The sequence below is a fragment of the Candoia aspera genome, chromosome 1 (assembly GCF_035149785.1).
Source record: "Candoia aspera isolate rCanAsp1 chromosome 1, rCanAsp1.hap2, whole genome shotgun sequence".
In the NCBI taxonomy this organism is placed as follows: domain Eukaryota; kingdom Metazoa; phylum Chordata; class Lepidosauria; order Squamata; family Boidae; genus Candoia; species Candoia aspera.
Window position 1 is genome coordinate 61,708,310 of NC_086153.1, and position 25,188 is coordinate 61,733,497.

At 38.3% G+C, this 25,188-nt stretch overlaps 1 protein-coding gene across 2 annotated transcripts in view; it reads left to right on the forward strand.

The window, feature by feature from the left end:
• Positions 1-25,188, forward strand: part of MDGA1 (MAM domain containing glycosylphosphatidylinositol anchor 1) — a 278,861-nt gene that overhangs the window by 112,714 nt on the left and 140,959 nt on the right. For both annotated transcript variants that reach the window (XM_063304931.1, XM_063304922.1), the window contains exons 5-8: positions 7,409-7,541; positions 14,322-14,591; positions 15,326-15,655; positions 19,555-19,848. In XM_063304931.1, the coding sequence (XP_063161001.1) occupies positions 7,409-7,541; positions 14,322-14,591; positions 15,326-15,655; positions 19,555-19,848 (1,027 nt within the window). The remainder of the gene's footprint in view (positions 1-7,408; positions 7,542-14,321; positions 14,592-15,325; positions 15,656-19,554; positions 19,849-25,188) is intronic.

Genomic DNA, 25,188 nt, shown 5'->3' on the forward strand with positions numbered 1-25,188 from the left:
TCTTGGAGCTGTCGCTTTACATGAGTCCAGAAATCTCAGTCCTTTTGTCTTCTCTTGGTTATAGCATGTAGTTGGCTCAATTGCTCTATCTTGCACCTGCTTTTCTACCTTGCATCTGCTTCCTGTTTGAATTATTTTGTTGTCCTTAAGGATTGTATTGATTAGTTGCTGGAAAGAAAGTTTTCTCCTTCTTTATTAGATGCGCATCCTGTCTTTCCTCTAGGCAGCATATATAATATGCCTCTTTCACTTTTTTCCTCACAAGAGCCCCATGAGACAGTTCAGCTGAGAGATCCTGACTGGCCCAAACTATCCCATGGGCTTTGCTGAGACTAGATCCTAAATCTACCCCTTCCTATTTCAGCACTCGAACCATTATGTCACGCTACCTCTTAAAACCATCTTTCTGGCAGGGAGAGATGTTTTGTAATTGGGAGAAACTTAATAACTGGCACACTACAAAAAACTGCAGCTCTGCAAGAAGTTTGGCTGGTCCTACTTGCAGAAAGAGTTGAAGTTGTTGCTGTTGCTATTTTCTAGCCTACAATTGTAATCATTTTATCTACCAGTGAAAGGCTAACACCTATTGCATTCCTTTAACACTCCAAAACTGGGCAGCTGAGAGAGGAAGCAGATCTGAGATAACAGTTTCTTGTCTATGGTATATTATGGTATTGCTAAAAAGAGAGAAGAATTTGGATGCGTGATGTATGCTTTCTACTTTCTCAGCATTGTGGCTAGCTACATTAGTCTTTAAAGGAAGCGTAGAGACAGTTGGTTACATTAACAGGTAAATTGTAAACTTAATAGTTTGAGCTTTGTACAGTGATTTACAGGCCTGGTTGTTACACATTTACCCCATGTTTATTGATCAATAAATTGGATGTATGCAAACCATGCATAAATCAGTGTTTGACAGGCAGGTTCTAAATGCTATTGTCCAAGCAGAATAGCAACCATCCTCCAGGCAAGAGTTTTTCACAGTAGTATTGTGGCCTTTCAGGTGTTTCTCTTGCTCAAAAGCTACAATTTCCCTTGCATATTTTGTGTGAATTTTGCCTTCTGACCCACATAGTCCACTCAAGTGAATACAGGTGGCTTTGAATGAGATCAGTCTGATGAAAGGAATTACCTAAAACAGATTTACTTTAAAGTAAATCTTTAAAGTAAACAAGTAAGTAAAAGTAAAAAACTTTAAAGTAAACAAGTAAGTAAGTAAAAGGCAAGTAAAAAGTAAAACAGACAAGTAAAAGCAAACATGATCAGAGATCTGATTAGCAAGCCCCTTGCAAATATCAACATATCTAATGTGCCATGTCTAACTTGGTGTTAAGGTTTATTTAAAACCAGGTATAGCAATTAAACTCTCCCTCTGCATTCCTTTTTTATATGGTAAGTTTGTTAAAAATTACAATTACAACAATAAAAACTAATACAAACTAAAAAAAAGAAAAGAATAAAAAGAAAAAATAGTGCAGAAAAAAGAAAAAAATAGAAAAGAAAGAAAAAATAAGAATATAGTAAAGAAAAGGAAAAGAAATATATAAAGAAATAACTTCCCCCTTCATCACAATCATAAACAATTTTAGTAACTTTAGTAACTTATTTAGTACCTTCTCTTAAAATACAAATGATCTCTTCTTCCCATATCCCATCTCTTATCTATAAAGAAATCCTTGTCATTTTGGTCCTGATGTCAGCAAATGTCCATTAAGGATTACCAGAGATAACCACATATCTATTTTAACCTTGATCAAATAAACCAATTTTATATTCCTTCCTTTTACTTCTAACAATCTTTATCTTTAGTCCCTTCAAATAATGTCCCAAAACTTTATTTCTTTTCATTATTTCTTTGTCCCGTCTCACAAAATTCTACAAAGCTTTAACAAGACTCTTTTGTAAATTCAATATAGGAAAATTATCCAGGTCACTCTCTTGGTTATTTGAATATCTCTTTTAATTATGAAGACATCAGCTGTTTTCTTTTGTATGTCCAGTGTAACATATTTTTCCATGTCATTCTTGTAGCCTGTCATTTTTAAATCCACTTTCAAATCAGCCTTAAACTTGTCAGGTACAGCTTGTTCCTATTCCATAACATCTTTTAAACACAGTCTATCTATACAGGCAAATGCTCTTAAAATTAACTTCTGGGTCCATTGTTCAAAAATATCCTTCAATATGTCCAATGTTAAAATATTTTGCTCCATTCTGTAATTGTAAGTTGAGTTTAAGTGTTCTTCTCCTTTGATTGTAATCTTTAGTTAGTTCTAGTCCCTCTTTTGTCCAATTTTAAAGTCTTATTTTTTTTAAAGAATTCAAAACAAAAGCATTTTCGCACAGGAAGGATTCTTTATAATTAATTCCAAAATCTTATTTCAAATTTATCTGGACCCTTAGTCTGTTTGTAACTTTCTAAAATCAAAGTTTTAATCACCCTTTTGCTGTTTATTCAAAAATATTTTTTAAGTCTTTTAACTTGTATTTAAAACTTCTTTTGCTAAGAATTGAAGGAAACTCACCTGGTTCTGTAAAACTTGTCAATCCAAAGGTTCCTAATAGCTGAAAAGCAATTAACGAGCAGTTTCCTAAAGTGATAAGAAAAGGAAGTATGCAAACCCAGTGTCCTCTCTGAAGGCACTGACCACAGTTTGAGCAAGATGGCTATTCCCTCATCTCCCAGAGCATTAAACCCACTGGAGACTGCTAACTTGCTGTCTCCTCATGAGGGGCAACTGTCTGGAGCACTTGTGGGTGATCTCCTCTCCTTGTCCAGAGGAATTATGGAAGAGCTGGTCTATTCACTGGCTCTTCATTCCACCATGGTCGTCAGTTTCACTTCAGTCTGCCATTTCTTCCCCAGAAGTCTCTTCCTCCGCATTCCTAAGCAGGCACAGGAAGCTGAGATAAGCATATTTACTGTAGACAAGTAGGAAACTATAAATACCAAGTTCTCCAAGAGAAATCCTGCCTTGAACACTCACATCCTGTGCTCTATATGTTAGTTCTATTTTGGGGGGCTCTTTCTGCTATTTTTTGAGTCAACAGTTATTTGGCTGCTTATTTCCTGGCCATGCAGCTTTCTGCAACCTGTCTGTCCTTTTCTCACAGACAGCTTCATCTGCATGAGAATCAGAGAGTCCTCCTTCACCAGCCCTTGTACCAGGAATGACAGTTCCAAAAAGTAATGTTCTATCAACATTAAAAAGGGGAAGGAGTGGAAGAAAGGAAAAACTGTACATCCCTTTGGGTCACATTTTTTTCAGGGGGCATGTTTTAATAATTTGAAAATCAAAGGGGAAGGTTGTATAAGATGGGATAATGTTCAGATTACTGAGGGAGGGCTGCGATGGTTTAGCATAAGGGTATTCTGACAAAATCAGAAGAGTGAAGGCAGAAAATAGACTGTTAGTGAATTATGTTATGAACCAAAAGGGGTTTCACAAAAGCTCAAGGCAAAACAGAAGATACAGTTTAGAAAAATAGAAGGAAAATGTCAGACTCCCCTGACCCGGATCTGACAGTAAATCACAGACCTTTATACAGCTGAATTAATTTCCTAGGCTTGGATTTGGCAAAAGTTTCACAGAAACAATTCAGCTAAATAAGAATCTTTATTGCAAGCAAGAATGAAACCAAACAGAACAGTTGATTGCCCAATGGCAACATGAGGTTGTAAGTGCTTCTTATACGCATGATGGTTCAGATCCATAATTTTTTCTTTCTGCCCTTCCTGAGCATCAATAGGCCCTTTGCATGGCACTTGGTGGCCTGGAAGCTGAGCAACTGTTGAGTGTTTACATAAATTACATCATGATTTGCATAATTTCCAAATCTGGCCTGAGAACACCAGGCTCTTGGCATACTTCTCACAGAAAGTATGTCAAGAGATCTTAAAAAGTAATTTTCATTCAGTTTTTCAAGGAAGAAATTAAAATTTGCACTAAGCAAAGGAATGTGTAAAATAAAGCTCAAAGGGGGCCAGATGGAATTTTTATGAGGACTCTAAAGGATTAGCAGGGCAGTTTCAGAATTACCATCAATTTAGAAAGCATAGCCCCAAAATAAGGTTTGTGACCAGAACAGAAAACAAGAGCCTTCTTTCAAAAAATTATGATTACTATTAGCCTGTCAGCCTGATTTCTCAACCCAGGAAGGTATTACAACAAAAGATAATTTTTAGGAACCCTGAGGACAACAGAAAAAAATCAGGAGTCTGGTAGCGCCTTTTCTAACACATTTGATTAAAAGGCATGTTTTCATGAACTGTAGCTCACTTCATCAAATGCATAGAGTGGCTAGAAAAATGTAGGATTTAAATTGGGGTGAGGTGGGGGGAAGAAAGGGAGGGTAAGACAGGTTGCCTCTGCAAATACAGGTTAATGTGAGACAGATACTATAAATTAACAATTATGATGTGTTCAAAAGCCATTGTGTTTGTTGAGACCTTCTCAGATTGCCTGAAACCTTTTTATATTTATGAGGTCTGAAATCTCTCACTCAAGGGTGCTGTTAAAGTCCAATTTTTCCAAAACAGACACTCTGAGGTCTGCCATAGAGTATGTCCTGGCAGGCTGAAATGCTGTTCTTACTGTGTCCTTGTTTTGAGTCCTGATGTCAAACGTGTGTCCATTAATTATTTTGTGTAAAGTTTGTCCCATTTGTCCTACACAGAATCCAGAAGGACATGCTGACAGGTGATGGCATATATCACATTAGAGGAAGAGCATGTGAAGATGCCTTTAATCTTGTGTGTATGCTTGTTGGGGCCTCTGATGGTACTGTCAGTGTAGATATGGGGGCAAAGTCGATATCTGGGTTTGTTGCAGGGTCTGGTTCCTATGGTTGCTTGTGAGAATCTGCTTCAGGTTGAGTAGTTGTCTGCATGCAAGTATGGGCCTGTCACCCAGTGTCTTAGAAAGTGCAGTATCATTGTCCAGTTTCACCCATAGCTTATTAATAATGTTTTTGAAGAGTTTGAGTTATGAGCTATAGGTGACAACCCACTAGTGTTCTCTTCTTCTGTTTCTGTGGCCTGGTTTTCTAATAGGTCCTTCCTGAGTATTGATCCAGCTGTATTGTTTCGTCTATTGGTCTTGTTGGGTGGATAATACAGTCTCCTAAATGGTTTAATTCCATCAGCTGAGCACTTCTGTCACATGAAATAGAACATATGCAGTTATAGTGTAGAGCCTGGCTATAAATGATAGATTTGATGGTGTGTTCTAGATGGAAGCAGGTAGGTATGCATGGTGATCTGTAGGTTTCCTATATAATGTAATGTTTATGTATCCGTTGTGTAGTTTTATGGTGTCATCAAGGAAGTGGACTTATTCCATAAATAGATAATCTGAGTTAGATGATGGGGTGGAAGTAGTTGGGCCTAAGGACATGAACGTCTCATCAAATTCCATCATGACTTTGACATTTATTTCCATAGGTCCAGATGATGAAAATGTCAAATATGTCAATATTAGCAATATTCATTGCTAATAGACTCCTTCAGATATTTTGCCACCATAGACTAGCATGGCTCTCCTCCTACAATGAGAACAATGGAGTGAATTCTAGCCAACATGGTGATTCTTTTCACCTCCACCATGACCTAGTCTTTTTAAGGATAATGATCATTGTTCATTCAAGTAAAGTTATTCTTAGACTACTGCATTGCAAAGGTACCTCAAAACAAGAAATTGTTGCCAAAAAATTGCACCACCATCCCCCTTCTCAGATACTGAATTGTAACTAAGCTGAAAAGTAGCAGAAGAGTTTGAGAGATGTGGCAGACAACACCATCATTCCTGTTGATAGAAGTCTTAGCAATGTTTTGTTCCTATTATCCTTGGTTCCATTATAGCAGGTTAGTTGAGCACATTTAGTAACCTAAGACCATGTCATGGGCAGCTAAACAACATGGAGGCAGCTTACTTATTCACAAAACGATGGTAATGGGGACATGGCCAATTACAAAAGATTGATTGATCAGAAAGTAAGCTCTCAGGGTGCTGCTCTCTAGCAGCCCACTTTAGCATTGTCTTTGTTTTTCCTTGATTAGATAGTCCAACTTCCAAACAAAGCCAACCCTCATATTTATTTTCTAAGAATGTTTATTAGACTTATATGAGGCCAAGAAGCATTTTTGTAAATAAACGTGATGTTGGATGCCAGTGCTGCACTTTGCATGATGGTAATTTTCATTTTTTTTTTAAGTTAAATGGGGCAGGATAGACACCGAGGAGATTTTGACTCTATTGGTGCCTACAGGCCCTTGCTTTCTTACTCTTGCACCACACTAAAGAACAAGCAGTGTTTTAAAATCTAAGCCAAGCAGCTGTGTTGTGAATCTTCAGAGTGTACTTTGAGTCAGCAAAGGCTGGCAAACAGCATCTACAGTTCCCACTGAACCTGTAAGAATTGCCTTCATCTTCCTCAAATAAAATGAAATAATTTTACAACTTGTTAAAAGTGCATAAAAGAAACATGAATATGTCAATAATTTTAAATCCCCAAATCTCATAAAAAATTACTAAAATTTTATAATTACATGATAATTTTGTTACTTTCTTTATTCCACTTGTCTGCCACCAAAACCACTATAGATTCATGGCAATTTACAGTAACGATCATCAATAAAAGCAGCCAGAAATCAAAATTAAAATGTTCATGGTAAAATATAAAATAGAGATAACTGATAATGCTAGTCAAATCCCCGCCCCCCAGTCCACAAGATAATTCTTAGAATAATGCTCCTAATAATAATGATAATGAAATAAAACAATTAGATAGAAGTATAATAAAGTAAAATAATGATCAAGATGCAACAACAAATTATCCATCAAAAGCTCTTGGGAAACGTTTCATTTTAAGTAACTTCCAAAAGACTAAGAGAGATGAAGCAAGCCTGAATACTAATCGGAGTCAATTCCACAAGGCCAGAGGTGCAGCTTGAAGAACAGAGCTTCCCTTGCACTTGCATCCCCAAAACAAGTGGTTGCATGCCAAATCTCCTGAAAATTTGTTTTGTTTTGTATTATCCCCAGACTAAATCAAATTCTGGTGTTCATGGCTGCCACCCAGTACTGTAGATGATTATCCATTAATTCTTTTACAATTTTGTGATTATATGCTAGTCTCCAGAAGATTCTGAGTTTGTGCTTATTCATAGAAAGTGTCTTTGCTCTTAGCTAACACAGAGTTGTGACTGATATGTACTATACTTTAGTCCATCCTCTCCCTCCACCCCCAACAGTACATGTAAACTGAGGCAAGTAAGCCTGATATAATTACTTGAAAGGGATTTGGCAGCACCGGAATCGTGTGTGAGGTTTTCCAGTTCACTTCACAGACGAGTAGACACAGATAGTTCACTTGACTTCTCTCATCTGTTTCTTTTCAAACTCTTTAGGGAGAAACCAAAGTTCTGAAACTGAAAAACCTACGACCCCACGACTATGCCAGTTATACATGCCAGGTATCTGTCAGAAATGTGTGTGGCATTCCAGATAAGACAGTCACCTTCGAGCTTACCAACACAACTGGTAAGTCAGAGAAGCCCAAGAATAACGGGATTAGGAAATGGCTCTTACTCCCGTCCATTCAGATCAACAGGGGAAGCCCTTTTTAAGGTGTTCTTCTTTCAAGAGAGTAAAGCTGGCAAAGAAGGGGAGGGATGTTTGACCAGGAGGGCCCTCAGATTCCTTAGGGATCTTTCTACAGTAGGTGAAAATGATATGGAGGGGGGTGGGGGGTACGGTCACAGCCACCACTGCTTCCTCCAGTTCCTGTTGCTGAAGGCCATAGGAGTTTATGCAATCATGTGGTGACAACAATGGGGAGCAGGATCAAGACCTTCTAGCTCTTTTGGGGGAAAAAATATCACTATCCCAAATTTGGGGGGGGAGGGGGGTTGCCAAATTTTGATGGTGCAATGTGGAGATGTTTTGGGGGGGTTGCAGTATAAGTGCAGGAACCCGCTTCTTGGTTGTGTTTGTGATTTGGGTTGTTTCTCAACTGCCTGTATTTTTAACTTTTATAATGTTTGTTATTGTTTTATTCTATTTTAATTCAGTTCACCGCCCAGAGTCACTCATTGAGATGGGCAGCCATATAGAATGGATGGATAAATAAATAAATAAATGCTAGGAGGTCTCTGTGTACTCCACAGGCTATTGGTTGTCCACCTTCCCCTATAAAAACTATACATGGACATCTAATTCTAACTTTGTATTTCCCCATATTTGCACTTATGGAACTGTTGTTTTTTTTTAATGAAGTTTGGAGGATAAAATCTTCTAAAAGAAGAAGCTCTAGTTTTAGATCCAACAGTACCCACCTCTGTTTCTGATCTGTGTCATTTTGTGTTCTGACATGCTTCCTCATTAATCTGTGATGTTTTAAAAATCAACCAAAAAAATGCTTTTAGACTTTATTTTCAAATATACCTTCTCTTGAGATACCATACAATTTCTCTCCTCAAAGGTTCATTTTAAATATGTTTCGATACATTTTTGAAGTGCATCAGTGTGACCCTCAACTGAGGGCTTTTCCAGCTTCATAGTCTGCAACCTTTGAAGCCAGTATGCTAAGAAGATGATAGGGTAGCCAGTGCCATCTCAGGGGTAGACATTCTTTTCAACTGGTAAAACATTTTTGTTTGAAAGAAGAGGGCAAAGTGTGCCTGGCTGATATAAACTAGATGTTCCAGATGTTGAACTGCAACTTCCAGCAGTTCTAGCCAGCACTGTCAATTGTGATGGATGTTGACAGTTGCACTTCAACAACACCTGAAAAACCAAAGATCCCTTACCCCTTATCTGAGCATTATTCTAACACCAATGCAATGTTTATAGTAAGCCTCACTGGCTTAACTCCATCTAAGAGCCAGCCTTCGGACTATGCTGAATTTCCACTCTCTCCGTGTGCATTTTGAAATGTAGCATGCAATGCGTAGGATGAAATTAAGGGCCTTTTACATGCAGAGCATGTGTTTTTCCAGTGACATATGGCCTTTGGGGAATAAGTGGTTGGCACCAGGTTTTAGGATTGCTAGAAGCAGGTTTAGGAACAATCCTGGATAAGAAATTGAACTTGAGTTAACAAGGCAGAGAGGTAGAAAGGCCAGTGGTGGTATATTGAGAAAGCATTCTATTTAAGACATGGATAGTAGCATTGGTCTGCATTTACCATGTTTGCTGTTGGATTTTCTTGCCAAGGGGGCCCTTAATAAATAGGAAACAGGTTAAGAATGGAAGGGGATAAGCAAATTCATCCTTCATTTGTTCCCCACAACAATAACCCTGTGAGATAATTTGGTCTGAGAGATAGTGACTGGCCCAAAATCAATCAATCTATCTATCGATCTATCAATCTAAAACATTTGTGTAGCCACCTAGCTTAAACCAAACTGAGTGGCTTACAACCAAGAATAAAAAAAATACACAATAAAAGCAAGAAACAGTAAAACCCAAAAGCAGAAAAATCTGGCACCACAGCAACACTTCCCTGACCCAACTCACACAGTCTCCTCCCATGCCTGAAAGTAACTTGAAAATGGGTTCTCTGGTCCTAGTCCAATACACTAACCTCTACCCCATTCTGACTCTCCAACCATTTTCTGAGAATAGTAAATGTAGCCCGAATAAATGCTATTATTGCTGGTTATCCTGCTTTGAGGTGAAAGAATTGATGGACTCCTTTCCAACTCAGACTGAAAGCCTCTATAGAAATCTTTTCGTGCCAGTTAAATTCAGCTATAACAACTGCTTTCCCCTTGTTCTACACTGTAATGTGTCAAAGCCTTAGAATCATATCCCAAACCAGGAGCTCGGATTGGGTGGAAGGAAGTATCACCCTTTGCTGCTTTTCAGATTCCGGCATGTGAACACGAGAGACCATTGTGATTTTGCGTGCATGCCCAGTTTTTCCTTACTAATCTATTATTAATGTCTTACACTTAGGAGGTCCAAAGGATCAGTTTGGCAACTCATAGTCAGGGCAGGGGCAGGGGTGAGTAAAGGATTTTTTTCTCTCCCTTGATTTCAACAGAGTTAAGCCACATAAACAGAGAACTCTCCTGCAGTTGTACTGCAGCAAATTGGACTTGGAAGAGAATTGAAAGCAACTCTTTGTTTTTATTGGGTCCCTCCTCCCTTTCTGCCTCAACTCACTTTGCCAGCAAGGTTTGTGTGAGTTGTTGCTGTTTTTTAAGAAAGAGAGGAGAACAAAAGAAATTGCCACAGGTTGCAAATAAATCAGATTCATCTCCTGCATAAGAATGGCTGCATATTGTTAGCCTCCATCTGCTAACTGCAAGAGGATGTGATCGGAGGTGGGCCCACAGCTGAACTTGAATTTTGTGCTATCTAGCCAGAACTCAGGAGCCTGGAGAGGTGCTGCTGGCACTTTTACATGGTACAGGTGCCCCATTTACAGATTCCTTTCAGCCCAGTTATACATATAAACAAGCTGCCCCGAGGCAACACCAAGTCCCACCAGGTCAATATTTTCTAACATTATGGAGAATAAAATGTTGTCCCTACATAAGGTTTTAGCTCTTAAGGCTGGGAAACTGACATAAAATAAAATATGTAATTTTGAATAGTTGTCTAAACCAGAGTTTCAGAAACTTCTCTGCCCATACCAAGGCCCATTAGGGTAGGAAAAATGCAATATTTGAGTTTCTTCAGGTCAAAAATCAATGGCTTTCACTTTAAGTCATAAACCACATCATATTCCATGTTGTTCTTCATTCTTCAGCCATATGATTATTTTATTGAAAATGGGAAATCAAGAAATGAAAACTTTCCATTAAAAGCAGGAGAAATACAGTAATACTTCACATTTTTCAAGATGCGAAGGACCAATAAAATAATACGAAGTCCAGTTCGTGATACTATTCCTTAGTCCTAATATCGTGCATTCTTGATGGATAGAATAGCCCAGTTTTCACCCTCTAAATGTTCCATTTCATTGACCACATTTGTATACCTTCATTTGTAAAAAGATTCTCTTAGTATTTTCCAATTAAAAATGCAGTGAAAAAATAATACCTAAAAAAAGCCAAAAATCTGGAAGGTAAACTTTAAAAGTACAGTGTGGTTCTCATGCATCTTAAAACTTAAAACATGCTAGGTTGAGAAACTTTAGATTTAGAAGTGAAATTAAAAGTCTTCTTGTTGAAAACCATAGAATGTAGGTATCGGGGCTCTTACGGGAGGATGCTTCATAACTAGAATGCTACAACTAGTAAGTCTCATTCCTACTACACTTCTATCATATATCATTTGGTGGAGACCCCTAGAGAAGCTTCTCCATAGATGAAATTTGAGTTTACTTATTTATGTATTATTTATTAAGAAGATTTATAAAGCTGCCCAGCTCAAACTGTGTGGTAAGTGTATGTGGGAGGAGGTGATTCTTTATGTAATCTGACCCCAAATACTTCTGAACTTGAAAGACTGAACCATGGAAATCATTATATTGGAAAAACTTCAAATGTACAGTACCATTTACTGCACGTATCAAAACCCAACCATAATTTCAGGAGTGACAAAGACCTCTGTAGTCATCTTTTTTTCACTTGGGCAAAGAAGATCCAGCTTCTTCAGATTATTCTGAAAAAAGTATTGTTAGCATCCTTGTAGTTTTTATCAGTTATACACATTTTTAAAAAATCCTTTTTAAACTATGTGATGCTAATTAGGAATGTCTGTGTGATATGATGCAACATCTATAAATTTTACTGGAATGATAAGTGGAGTAATAGCACAATAATACTCGATATTAAGTGTTTTCCAAGCTGTGCAGAGTGGTATTATGATGTCTTCTAACATTAAGCATATTGGCAAATGATAACTTGGTGACTGATGATCATCCATTTCCCACTCACCACAATGCAGAGGTAGTGGTGAAGAGGTGCTCCATCGACCATAAATGCATGTCTATTTCACCCACACATCCCCCTCAGTTTGCCAGGGCTTGGAATTTCAGGTGAAATTTCTTTGTCTGAATATTAGATTCAGCTCATATTGCCATCTAGTCTTACTATCCTACCCTGAAGACAAAACTCAAATCACCAGAGTACTTATTATTATTATGGTCCATTGAGTCAATGGGCAGGAACAGGCCCATGCAGTTTTCTAGGCAACATTTTCAGAATAGGTTGGCCAGTATCTTCTTCCTAGAGATGAGAGAGAGAGAGACTGGCCCAAGGTCACCCAGCTGGCTTTCATGTCTACAGCAGGGCTAGAATTCACAGTCTCCCTACCTCTAATCCAGGGCCTTTACTGTAGCTACTATACCACGTTGGCTCTCCCAACAGATTGGACATAATTGGCCAGTGTTTCACTTATGCCAGTCTGCATATTTGGGCAGTAAGACAAGCAACATTAGTTTTTAAGGTGTCCAGATGTAAGCCAATCAGTCTGGATGTGTAGAAAAATCAAAATGGTTGTGAAATATGTATATTGTTGCCCCTGTGAGAGAGCAGCCTTCCTGTTTTTTGTTTGCATGAGTTAGAAATTCAGGGCAAAGCCGGTACAGGTCATTAACACAGGGTCCAGAGAGTAGAGATGGCAGAAATAATGATGTCATTAAATCAAGCTTTATGAATATGTAATGATGCCTTATTTTGCATTATTACAGCTGTTACTTAAAACATGCTCTCAGCTTTGTACCATTGACTGTTACTTTCTGAGCTCTGTGTGAAGTCTCTGATGGCCCTGAGAAGGAGCTTTAAATGGCCTTTGAGAGATTAAACAGAAAACGCAGAGAAAAGCCTTTTGGATCTGTGTCTGGGGATGTTGAAGAAAAGGAATTAATCAGAAGGGTTGAGGTTAAGCATTCTAAAGCAGAGGAGCTGCCCATTCATAAGATGACTCCTTACATAAAGGGGAGGCTCAAGGATTTGTGAATGAGGTTAGAGCCAAGCATTTGATATGTATGGCAGTTACAGAAAAAGCTCTGAGAGGTTAGCAATAATTGCTAGGAGGAGGAGGAGGCAGGGCACAGGGGTGGGGGTGGGGGAAGTTATTAACAAGCTAAAGGAGTTCTGTTCTTTCATTGCTGTAATGTGAACTACTGGGAATTAAATCCTTAAGGAAGACTTTTTGCTATTAAAGGTCTGCTTTGAGGAATCACATGAGGTGCAGGGAATTTGGAAAGGATAGTTCCGTCACAAACTGTGATCGGGAGCTTCTAACCTTTCCTTGTGTCACATTTTGAAGATGTACACATCTGTAACTCAAGTGTGTGGAATGGCATCAAGTATGAATGAATCCCATATCTCTGCAGAAAAATAGAATAAGTTTTATTGTTCTGAAGCTGTGTAAATCCTTGCTGATGGAGGATGATAGGTGTTGTAGCCTCTAGGGCACCAGATTATGGAACACTAAGCAAAACCACTATGTCCTAACTGTGGCAGTGTTGTCAGATACTTAAGGAAAGGTAAAGGGTAAAGGTTTCCCTTGACATTAAGTCCAGTCGTGTCCGACTCTAGGGGGCAGTGCTCATCTCTGTTTCAAAGCCGAAGAGCCGGCGTTTCTCCGTAGACAGTTCCGTGGTCATGTGGCCGGCATGACTACACGGAACGCCGTTACCTGCCTGCTGAAGCGGTACCTATTAATCTACTCACATTTGCATGTTTTCTAACTGCTAGGTTGGCAGGAGCTGGGACTAGCAACGGGAGCTCACCCCGTCACGCGGATTTGAACCGCCGACCTTCTGATTGGCAAGCTCAGCAGCTCAGAGGTTTAACCTGCAGCGCCACCACATCCCTTCAAATTTAAGGAAAACTAACCATAAATTATTGGTCTATGTCCCAGCAGTAATTGAACACTGATCCATATTAGAGAGATCTGAAGTCTGTAATGGAACAATTCAGTTGTGCAGTGGGAAAAATCAAATAATTGATTGGGACTGATGGAAATTACAGTGCAACAATATCTGAAAGGCCATGGGTTCTCTATTCCTTGGGTATTAGAACATTGGCAAAGGATGGAGTTCAGAGGGAGACATTCCCTTCTTTCCCAGTATAATTTGGCAGGCTGATCAGGAAAGCACAAACACATCTTTCTGAGCATACCACTGAGGTATTCCTCTAATTTTCATTTGTACATTTTGAAACTGACTGGGACTGGGCTCCTAGTGTCAGACATTTAAGAGATGCCATTTGACTGGATGGCAAGCACAGAATGCATTTTTTCCTTGCAAGCTCATCAGGCTTTCTTTTGTATATATTGCAAATTATGCTAATTCATACTTCCTAGAAATGAATCTTTACCCTTTTTTTAACTCTCTCTCTCTCTCTCTCTCTCTTATAGCTCCACCAGCTCTAAAATTATCTGTGAATGAGACTTTAGTGGTAAATCCAGGGGATAATGTTACCCTACAGTGTTTGTTAACAGGCGGGGATCCTTTGCCTCAGGTACTCTGGTCTCACTCGCCTGGTCCTATGCCTCTGAACAGCCTGATTCAAGGGGGCAACCTTACCATCTGGGGCATCCAAACAGAAGATTCAGGTTATTACAACTGTACAGCCATCAACAATGTGGGGAATCCAGCCAAGAAGACAGTGAACCTATTGGTGCGATGTACGTCTTTCTATTAATCTAATTGGAGATGGAGAGTGAATTTCCAGCTCACTTTGTTCCTTTTAAAGATTGGAATAAATTTAAGACTAGTACTTCAGGACAGAGGGAGTATTAACCAAGCTTGATTTTATATTGCATTGCTTCCATTCCTTCGGTCCTCTTAATTTTCAGGTTTGTGTGCACACCCACACATACATATGTACTACTTCACACTGAGATGCATGGATAGGAGAGGGATTTTGATAGGAGATGGATGCAAACAAATAAGTTTTCCCATATTCCTTGAAACTCTTCCCTCCTGTTTTTCTCCTGATTTCTTAGTCACTTCTGTCAAAGCATCTTTTCTTCTTGCCACATTCCATTTATTGATGGTCAAATTAGTACATTAAATTTGCATATAAATGTAATGTAGCCTGTTCAAAAATCATGTTTGTATCCCTCTCCTATCAAGAATGAAACCATAGCAGGCAGAGGAAAGATATTCTGTTCCCTCTGCATCGTGGACTCAGTGAAAATAACCTTCCAGAGTTATTTTTGCCTAAGAGGAGGAGATGCTATTCAACAGAATGTTAAATGGATTTGAATGATAAGGTTCATTTATGGTTTTATGTAGTTATTTCTATGCCACTTCTATCAGGATGTGACATGACAACATGACATGATATGACATATTTTGACCATTTGAAGATAAGGTGTCCATATATTCACCAGTTTGGCCTTTCTGTTTCCTCCAGCCATGAAGAATGCAACATTCCAGATCACTCCTGATGTCATCAAGGAGAGTGAAACCATCCAGCTAGGTCAGGACCTGAAGCTCTCCTGCCATGTGGATGCTGTCCCACAAGAAAAAGTTTTCTACTTCTGGTACAAGAACGGGAAGCTGGCCAAATTCTCGGATCGAGTAGTTGTCATCAAGAATGACCCAGAACTTCCCCCTGTGACAAGCAGCCTAGAGATAATTGATCTCCGTTTCACTGACTACGGTACATACTTGTGTGTGGCATCTTTCCAAGGGGCACCCATCCCTGACCTCAGTGTTGAGGTGAACATTTCTTCAGAAACAGGTAAGCTTTCATCTAATTTTTTAACTTATCCAGAAGCCTGATTAAGGATAGAACATAATTAAAAAGGAATGCATACTTTAATCAAAATCTATCCTGGGAGTTTCATAAACAGCCTAAGATCTGCTTGCCAGATTGGTAGATTAGCTTTAATCACAGGATAAATCCTTTTCAAATTATTTAGAGGGTTTAAGATTGAAGGCTGCACTGCCCTGCAACTTCTTTCTTCCCGTTCCAAATTGTGCGTTTTCAGATAAATGACTACAGAAAAAGTCAGGCTGAGTAAATTTCTTTATATGTAATATTTTACACTTATTATATTATGTTGTTGCTTTTCTTTTTCCAATGTTTTATTTCTTTTTTTGTTTCTTACTGCATAACAAACCTTTTGTAAACAAGCAAGCAAACAAAAAAGGAATAAGGGTATAGCATGTTAAAATGAGGGATCAGATCCATATTTGAACAGTTCCCCCCACAATAAAAACATATCTGCATATAGATCAGTAGCAAGTTGGAGAGAAGGGGTGGGGCATGGTGTAATCATTTAGCCATGCAGAGTGGCTCTGAGAAAGAGTAATTCTCTGATATTCTTTGAGGATGGAATTGCTAATGCTCTGGGGAGTTCTGGCAAAGGGCCAAATTTTGTATGGCACTAACTGCATCACTGAAATTAGATCAGGGTTTTAAAATAAATGTAATAGAGATGGGGGATGATATTCATCAGGGATAAATCCAAGGGAAAACTATTGAAACTTTCCCTTTCTAGCCCCTGGGCACTCCTCCATGCACGCATGCACATTTACTTTTGCAAAAAAAAAAAAAAAACCCGCTGTTGTTTGTGCCAGGGAGTTTTGTTTATTTTATTTACTTTAGCTCAACTATCAGCAGCATATTGTAGAGAAATTTCCACTGGGATTACAGTTAAACCTGCCTTCCATATGTACTGCTGTCCCATTGAAAATAACCTTCATACTTATTGACTAAAGCAAACAGTGGTTAAGTTTCTAATGATTCACTTAGCATCACATCTACTTCATTCCTCAGAGGGACTCAGAGGTAAGGCAGCTAGAGAACAGAGCCTTTCTGAAGTGTGTTTGCAACAAAGGTCACAGGTGCCTATCAGAGAAACTATGGGAATGCTAGCAGTCCACTTAATATAGATTTCTGAATGAGGATCCTTCGCAAGGCTCACTACCAAAGAGAAATTCAGAAGTAATCTAAATGGAGTATGAAACTGTAAAATTCTTATATTTATATTTATTTGTGTATCAAATTTATTCCCTGCCCTTCTCACTCGGAGAGTGACTTTGGGTGGTTTACATAAAATAGGAATAAAACATTAATTAAAATACAGTAAAACAGTAAAAAAATAAAACAGTACAATAGAATTCAATATATATTCAATATAGTAAAATATACAAAACAAACAAGAACAAAGAAAATAAGAAATAGAGATACCAAAAAAAATTGAAAAAGAAAAACATACAATTGTGCCTTCCGCCCTTCTTTCTATTCAGTAATCATCATCTTAAGCTTTTCTCCAACCTCTTTGTCTCATTTTTAATCCCCAAATCCCAAGATCATCAATTTGTTCTTCTCTTCTTTCAGCAAAAAGTCCATATAAGGTTTCCACAACTGTAGAATTCTTCATGTGTTTTGAAAAAAGAGTTTTATCATAATTATATTGAAGTGTAGATCTTTCCCCTAGTTTGACCACAGATGGGAACAGTTTTGTATTTCCTAGTTTCCTGGATCTCCTTTCTCTTACAAGATTTACCAAGCTGGTCATCCAGCACAGGGGTCCAAGAAAGCCAGCTTTAATTAAAAACTTTTCAAATGCAATTTACACATTTTTCCCATAAAGAAAATTGACTCCTGCCAGGTGAGCATATTCTGGCAGTACTGAGCCATGCAGGTGCAGCTCTATCTTCACACCCTATAAGAGAGGATCTGATGAGATTCCATAGCCCACAGAAGACCTGCAAATTGAAAATTCACCTTCTTATTGCCTAGTGATATAACTGGTGGAGATGCTGGCTGCTAGACATACATAAATATGCCTTTAAGCCAGCTATGCACTATATTTTCGTGTGATTAAAATCATCACAGACTCTCTTGGTACTCTTACATATATGGGTTACACTGAGATATTACTTTGGAACTTTTACATTTCATTTTTAAATGAAATTATGTGAATCCCTTAAAAATGTGGAAGTATACACAAAAATATTTGAGGAGACAACAAGGAGTTCACAGAGAATTAGGAGCAACGCTATCAGTTTCCATGATGTTACAGTACAGTCCCTCCAGTAGTCTTTCCCAACTGGTGTCCTACCAGTTTTACTGGGTATACAACTCCCAGAATTTCTAGGGAAAAGGGAGATGTAGTTCAAATATATTTAGAGATCACCAGATAGGAACAGGCACCCCTGAAGAATCTGTATCGCCTAAGTATACAGTAATCTTAAGAGGAGGGTGAAAAGATGGTGAAGGTTATGAAGAACAAGTTCTGAGAGTTGAAGGAACTAATGAAAGTAAGATTAAGAAGCAATAATTTCTATAGAACTACCACATAGATGATGGGACAAATTTATTCTTTCTATTCTAGAGGGTAGGACTTGAGCCAATAGGAATGGGTTACAGACTGCCTCAAAAGGTGATAGATTTTCCATTGTTAGAGTTTTTACAGCATTTCCAATCATAGAATGTAAGGGTTGGTATGTACCTTGGAGATCATCTAGTCCAGCTATCTAGCCCAGCTATGATGTCTCCACAATTTTTTCTCTTCTCCAGGCCAAAGCCTCCAACTGTTCCTCACCATCCAGAGTCCACTGGAGTTGGGCAGCCAACAAATGTATAATAATAATAATAATAATAATAATAATAATTTCTTCCTTCTATGGCTGTTATCATCCTGGTTGTTCTTCCTTGGAACTGCTCCAATTTATTTATGTCTTCCTAAGATGTAGTATCCAGAACTGGGCACAATATTCTAGGTGTAGTCTAAGTGGAATAGAGAGGAACAATGATTTCTTTTGATTCTGACACTATTATTTCTGCTAATGTAGCCTAGGACTTTTTTTTTGCAGCATCAGCAGCAGGATCACACATTTGACTCATGTTCAGCTTGTGAGCTATGGTGAAATCCATCTTATTGATTAATTCTGCCCATTTTCCCAGCAGGTCAAGCTCCTCCTAAATCTTGATGCTACCTTCTGAGCTATTTGCTCTTTCCCCCATCTTTATGTTATCCACAAATCTGATAATCATATTTGTTAATTTGCTGAGCCATTGACATACCCTCATTGGATACAATTGTTCAACCAGCTCTGTATCCATCTAACAGTACCATAGTCCAGCCCATATTTTGCCATCCTTGGTACTAGAATTTCATGAAAACTATAGTTGAATTTTTGCTAAAGTCAAGGTATGCTCTGTCTACTGGATTTTCATAGTTAACTAAACTAGTCACTTTGTCAAAAAATATCAGATTGGTTTGTTGTGATTTCTTCTTGATAAACTCATGTTGGTTTTGCCAAGCAATGCATTCTTTTCTAATTGACTGCTGAACAATCTGTTCCAAAGTTTTGCCAAATGTCAATGTTATGCTGACTGGTCTGTAATTAGTTGGGTTCTCTTCCCTCATTTTTGAAGATAGGAATAACAGAATGAGGAAGGCTTTTTTCCTATGACAGGCAGAAGCCAAATTCTATGGAAGTATATAGAATAACTAATTATGGTTCATTGACTGGATCAGCATTATTTAATATATCGAGGTCACAGAATGAAATGTGCCGACTTCAACTTCAGCAATCCTTTACACACACATACCACTCCAATGAGCTAATCCTTAAACATTGCTGTTGAATAATCATTCTTTCTTGTCATCTTTTTCCCATTAGTGCCTCCAACCATCATGGTGCCCAAGGGTCAATCCATCATTACTGTCCGTGAAGATTCAAGAGCAGATTTACAGTGTGAAGTCCGAGGGAAACCCAAGCCTCCTGTCATCTGGTCTAGAGTTGATAAAGAGGCTCCTATGCCTTCAGGTACCATGACAATGGAGACCAATGATGGGAAGCTGCATTTTGAGAAGGTGACTCAAAAAATGAGTGGGATTTACAAATGCCAGACAGCGAGATACAATGGCTTCAACATTAGACCCCGCGAAGCCCTGGTGCAACTCAATGTACAGTGTGAGTATAAAATGAGGAACTGTATTGCTCTTTGATGCAGCATATCTATCTTTACCGGCTTTACAGACTAGGTAGCTTTCAGGTTTCTTTAATAACAAAATTAGTGTGCAAATAAGAGTATGTTTGAGTTAATAGAACTTGTACTTCCACACACACAAAAGTTTAAATCTCAGGTCTAATCGTTTAAAAAAATGTGATAATGTATTTTAACATGAGGCAGTAGAACACTGAACTCAGAAACTTTCCTAAGAACATTTCCCAGTTATATCCCAGTGTTTGTGCCATGACAGAGACCTAAAAGTGTTCATCGGTGTCTGACCAAATGTAATTTATGAACTGTCTGCCTATGATGAGTGGGGAGAGCAGTGGCTATTTAATCTCTGCTTTGTGAGCATGTCACTCTGTCAAGATATCCTCTGTGTCCTTGAATGACCCAAGTTATTTTGGTGTCAAGCAATGTGATACCAACTCTGTTGCTTTCTGCAAGGCCCAGAACTAACTCACATCTGCCCTGAATCCATCACAGCTGTGCAGAGTAGACAAAATATTTTAACATTATTTTATTACATCAAAAATTACTAATAGAAAATATATATATACAGTACAGTACATGTAATTTTATTAATAGAGTGATATAATTAAAATTAAAGGAAAAAAAACTTTGGAAATGTATTTCAAAAACAAAGCAACTTGCTCAAAAATCTACTTCTTTGTTCCTTTGTTTTTTTAAAAAATAATTCAGATGTTGACAAATAGCACATCATAAATCCATTGCTGAAAAGCAGGGTCAGATTTATCCTTTAACTGTAGTAACAACAACAGCAATATTAGCATACATGAGAAATCTACAGTTCTTGATATCGTGATCAATTCCAAATATTAGGGAAGAATATCTGCATGCTCAACACACAATGATTAGATTAAAGTTCAATGAGCAAACCTACCAGTGGAGTTCAAAGGAGAAAGAACAAGAGAGGAGAGTGACCAGAGAAGCTATATATTCTGAGAGATTGTATGTCAGTTGTGAGAATGGAAAAAATTGTCTCCTGAATAGTTGCTGACTGCAAGGGTGTTTAATGAGAGCTACTAATTGCCTGTTGTGAGTAGCTGCCAGGGTTTTGGGGAGTCAGGCAGCATACACATTTAATAAATAATCAAGGGACTGCTTCCTGCTGGGTAAGCAGAGTCTGTAGGAGGAATATAAGGCAGCCACACTTCAGGGAGTAAGTTCATTGAGGAAGAGCAAGCAGGAGTTTCCGGTGGAATTTGGCAGGGAAATTCTTACAAAATTTTCTGTATAAATGAACATTGTGTCCTTGACTAATCTGAGAGCCTGAGAACAGAACAAGAAAACATAAAAGTTTTCTATTCATGTACGGGTAGTCCTCGTTTAGCAAGCACAGTTGGAACCAGTAACTCGGTCTTAAGTGAAGTGGTTGCTAAGTGAAAATGTTTATGATCTTACTTCAGCTTTCCTTTGCTTTACAGACCTGTGAAGGTCGTAAATGTGAGGATTGGTAATAAAGTTACTTTTTCATCACTGTCATAACTGTCAATGGTCACTAAATGAGGTAGTCGCTAAACAAGGACCACCTGTATTTTAAGAAAAGTGAAGACAAAATAGAAGTCTATAGTCATGTTCTGCAATGCTTGTGGCCTGTTTGTATTCCCATCTGAGAACAATCTGGCAGGTATTGCAGCAAGGTAGAACTTCCAGCAGTCCTTGTAGAAAAGCTCAGATGACTGGAGCAGTGAGAGGCCACACTTTAGCTGATAAGATACGATTTAGCATATCAAAGAAAAGAGGCACTATAACAAAAACTGAGAAAACAACTTTCCATAGGAAGAGAATCAAATCAAAGGAGCCAGCCCAGTAGATAAAATGACTACCAGAAGCAAAACATTTAGAGAATATGCTATATCATTGAAATTTGAAAAGAGCTTTGGGACCCTAACAGAATAAACAGGAACTGGATCTTCAGTGGAAGAAAGAGAGACACTACAGAACAGAACAAATAATGGATCTAGGGAAGATACACTGGAGCAGAAATGCCAGTTACCTCAACAACCAGCTGTCCCCTAGCACCAAGGCTGAGAACCGCAAAGCAAGGTATCTGTTAACCCATGGGAAATGTGGGAAACTCTAGTAGGTATAAGGGAACTGTACTCTTACATTGACAGGGGGCAATCAGCTGTTTTAAGTACCGTAGTTTCATTGTAGTATGCAATAAAAAGTCTATTGAGTGTTGGGTAACTTCTGCCAAGTTTGAGCCAGGGAGTCTGACCAGATCCCTGCAGAGCAGAGGGATTGAAACTGAACCCTGCAAGAACACAAAGGGAAGAGTTGTGGTAGTAGTTGACTCATTACCAAAGTATGCAACAAGACCCATTGCCTTGTGAAGTGTGTTTGTTTGCCAGGAGCCAGACAAAGAGATTTGACAGAACAACTTTCAAGACTTACTTAAGTCCGTTGACCAGTTTCTCTTTCTGCTAATCTAAACGGAGGCAAACAATACGTAAATAACAATTTAATCACTGTGGACTTTGAAAATTTAGGATGGAAGCTTTGAAGAGGCAGTATTCACATCCGTCTTTCCAGTCCCTGGAAGAGGACTGGAAGGAGAAAGGGAAAGTCAATAATTGGCTATAGAACTGGTGACAACAGAAGAAATTTGATTTCTGGGACCTTGATTTGAGCTATTTGAATGAGAGACTACTGGTATGGGAAGACTGCACTTCACAAGAACAGTTTTAAATGTGTATGGTCAAAACATGGCAAGCTTAGGAGGGCTTTAAACTTTGAGATGCTAACCAATAGGAAATGAAGTAGGATGCATTAGATGTTAGTTGAGACAGGGAAATGCTAAGGTACCAAAAACAAAATAGGGAATACTAATAGATAATTTTTTTTGTCTAGTACAGCCATTTTCAGCTGGGGTTCCACAGAACCCTGGGATTTCATGAGGTCACTACGGGTTCCACAAGAGATCATGACTGAAAAAAAATAAACATTTTTTTTAAACTTTGTGTACCACACAATGCTGGTACTCACAGTGATAGAAATGTTTCTGCACTATGATTCAGCTTCAGCCCTGTCTCTTTGCTGTTGTAAAACATGGATTGTTTAGGTTAAAAGTGAATTGTATTGTAAGGTTTTCATATTTTTGCAATTTTTATACAAGGATTCTCTGAGCCCTGAAAATTATTTCAAGAGTTCCTCCAGGGTAAAAAGGTTGAGAATAGCTGGTCTAGTACTTCTTCAACAAAAGGGTATGTTTTCCTCCATGCAGTTGTGAAGAGCTAGATAAATGGACAGGATTGATGCTTAAGATTAATATAAACATGGTCAGGGAATAACTGTATATTCCGAATGGGTTTAAATCACTAGGGCCAAATGAATTGCATACTAGAATACTGAAACAAATTGGTAATGGTCTGGCTGAACCTTTATATTTTATCTATAAAAATTCTGGAGAGCTGATGAAGTGCCAGATTTTTGGAGGAATGTAAATATTGTCCCAGTCTGCAAACATGGTATTGGGGGGAGGGGGAAGAAGGTGGATCCAGTGAATCAAAAATCAGTCAGTCTGACAGCAATCCCCAGAAAGATTCTATAAGAGATCATAAAAAGATTGCTTTGTAAGCACCTTGAAAACAATGCAGCAATTACTACTAGTCAGCATGGATCTGTTAAGAACAAATCTTGCTAATTTTTTTTATTGGTTAACTTCTTTAGTACTTTGTGGGAACATAATATTAATAACATATCTTGATTTCAACTAAGTATTTGAGAAAGTACCCCATGGCATTTTAGCAGGCTAGTAATGCGTGAATGGCATCACAAGTAAATGGAAATGTCTTGAAAATTATCTCAAAGAAAACTCAATGGCAGTTCCTTATTTCTTGGGTGGAATAGAAAAAAGAAATGAAATTCAAAAACACCCTGAGAGTTTGGAGAATGAAAAACTCAGAATGAAATTTTATAGAGAAAAGTTCTTCACTTAAGAATCATAAATCAGATGCACAGGTATAGGATGGGTGATACATGGCTTGGTGACAATGCATGTGAAAAAGAACTTGGAATCATAGTTGAGTGCAAGTTGGTTATGGATCAGCACAATGTGTTGTGACTGCACAAAAGGCAAATGCAACATGAGGCTACCTCGGGAGTTTCCAGGTCACAAAAAGTAATCATTCACTTTATTGTACATTGGGGCAGTTCCCATCTTGACTATTGTATTCAGTTCTGAATACCATACTCTAAGAAGAACTTCGACAAACTGGAATTTGTTCAGGAAAGAGCAATGACAGTGATCAGGGGATTAAAATTTATGTCCTATGAAAAGTTTGAAGGAGCTAGGCAAATTAGCTTTCAGTTTCTTCCCCTTCACTGGAGATTTCAAACAGTGGCTGGATAATTATCTATCAGGAATGCTGTAGTGAATTCTGCAGTGTTCAGGGGTTTTGACTTGCTGACCTCTTAGGTCATTTCCAATTCTATGATTCCCTGATAGATAACTATCCAGCCACTGTTTGAAAACCTCCAGTGACAGGGAAGAAACCACTCCATATAGTATCCTATCCCATTGATCTAATGCAGGGTTTCTCAACCAGGGTTCCATGGAACCCTAGGGTTCCGCAAGAGGTCACCAGCGGTTCCTTGGGAGATCAAAATTTATTTTAAAAAATATTTCAAATTCAGGCAACTTCACATTAAAGAGGTAAATTTCATTCTTTATTTTTAGTTTAAGAACACTATTCATGCATATATACAGGCCTACCCATGAAACAAATATAATAATTTTGTAACTTCTGGCCTATATTTCAGCCTGAATGTGCAGGGGTTCCCCGAGGGCTGAAAAATATTTCAAGGGTTCCTCCAGGGTCAGAAGGTTGAGAAAGGCTCATCTAATGGTTTAATTCCTCATGAAGAAAGGAAGAATGCTCGAACAGGGTTTTTGTTTTGTTTTTTGAGTTCTGTTTCAAATCCAAATTCGGAATGTAAGCCTTACTGTCAAGAGATTCTCTCTAATAACTGAAGTGTATCTACAGACTTGAAGTTTCATCCCATTAGTTCTAGTCTTATCCTCTGGAGCAAGTGAGAATAAGTCCAAACCCTCTACAATGTCCTTTAGATATTTGAAGACAGCTATTATGTTCCCTGTCAAACTTCTTTTCTACAAGTTAAACTTGCCTAAGTCGTTTAACCATTCCTCTAGGACTTGGTTTCCAGTCATTTCTCTATCCTGATAGGCCTTCTCTGGACTTGCTCCAGTTTATCAGTTTTTTTAAAACCAACTGGGGTGTGCAGAACTGAATGCAATACTCCAGGTGAGGCCT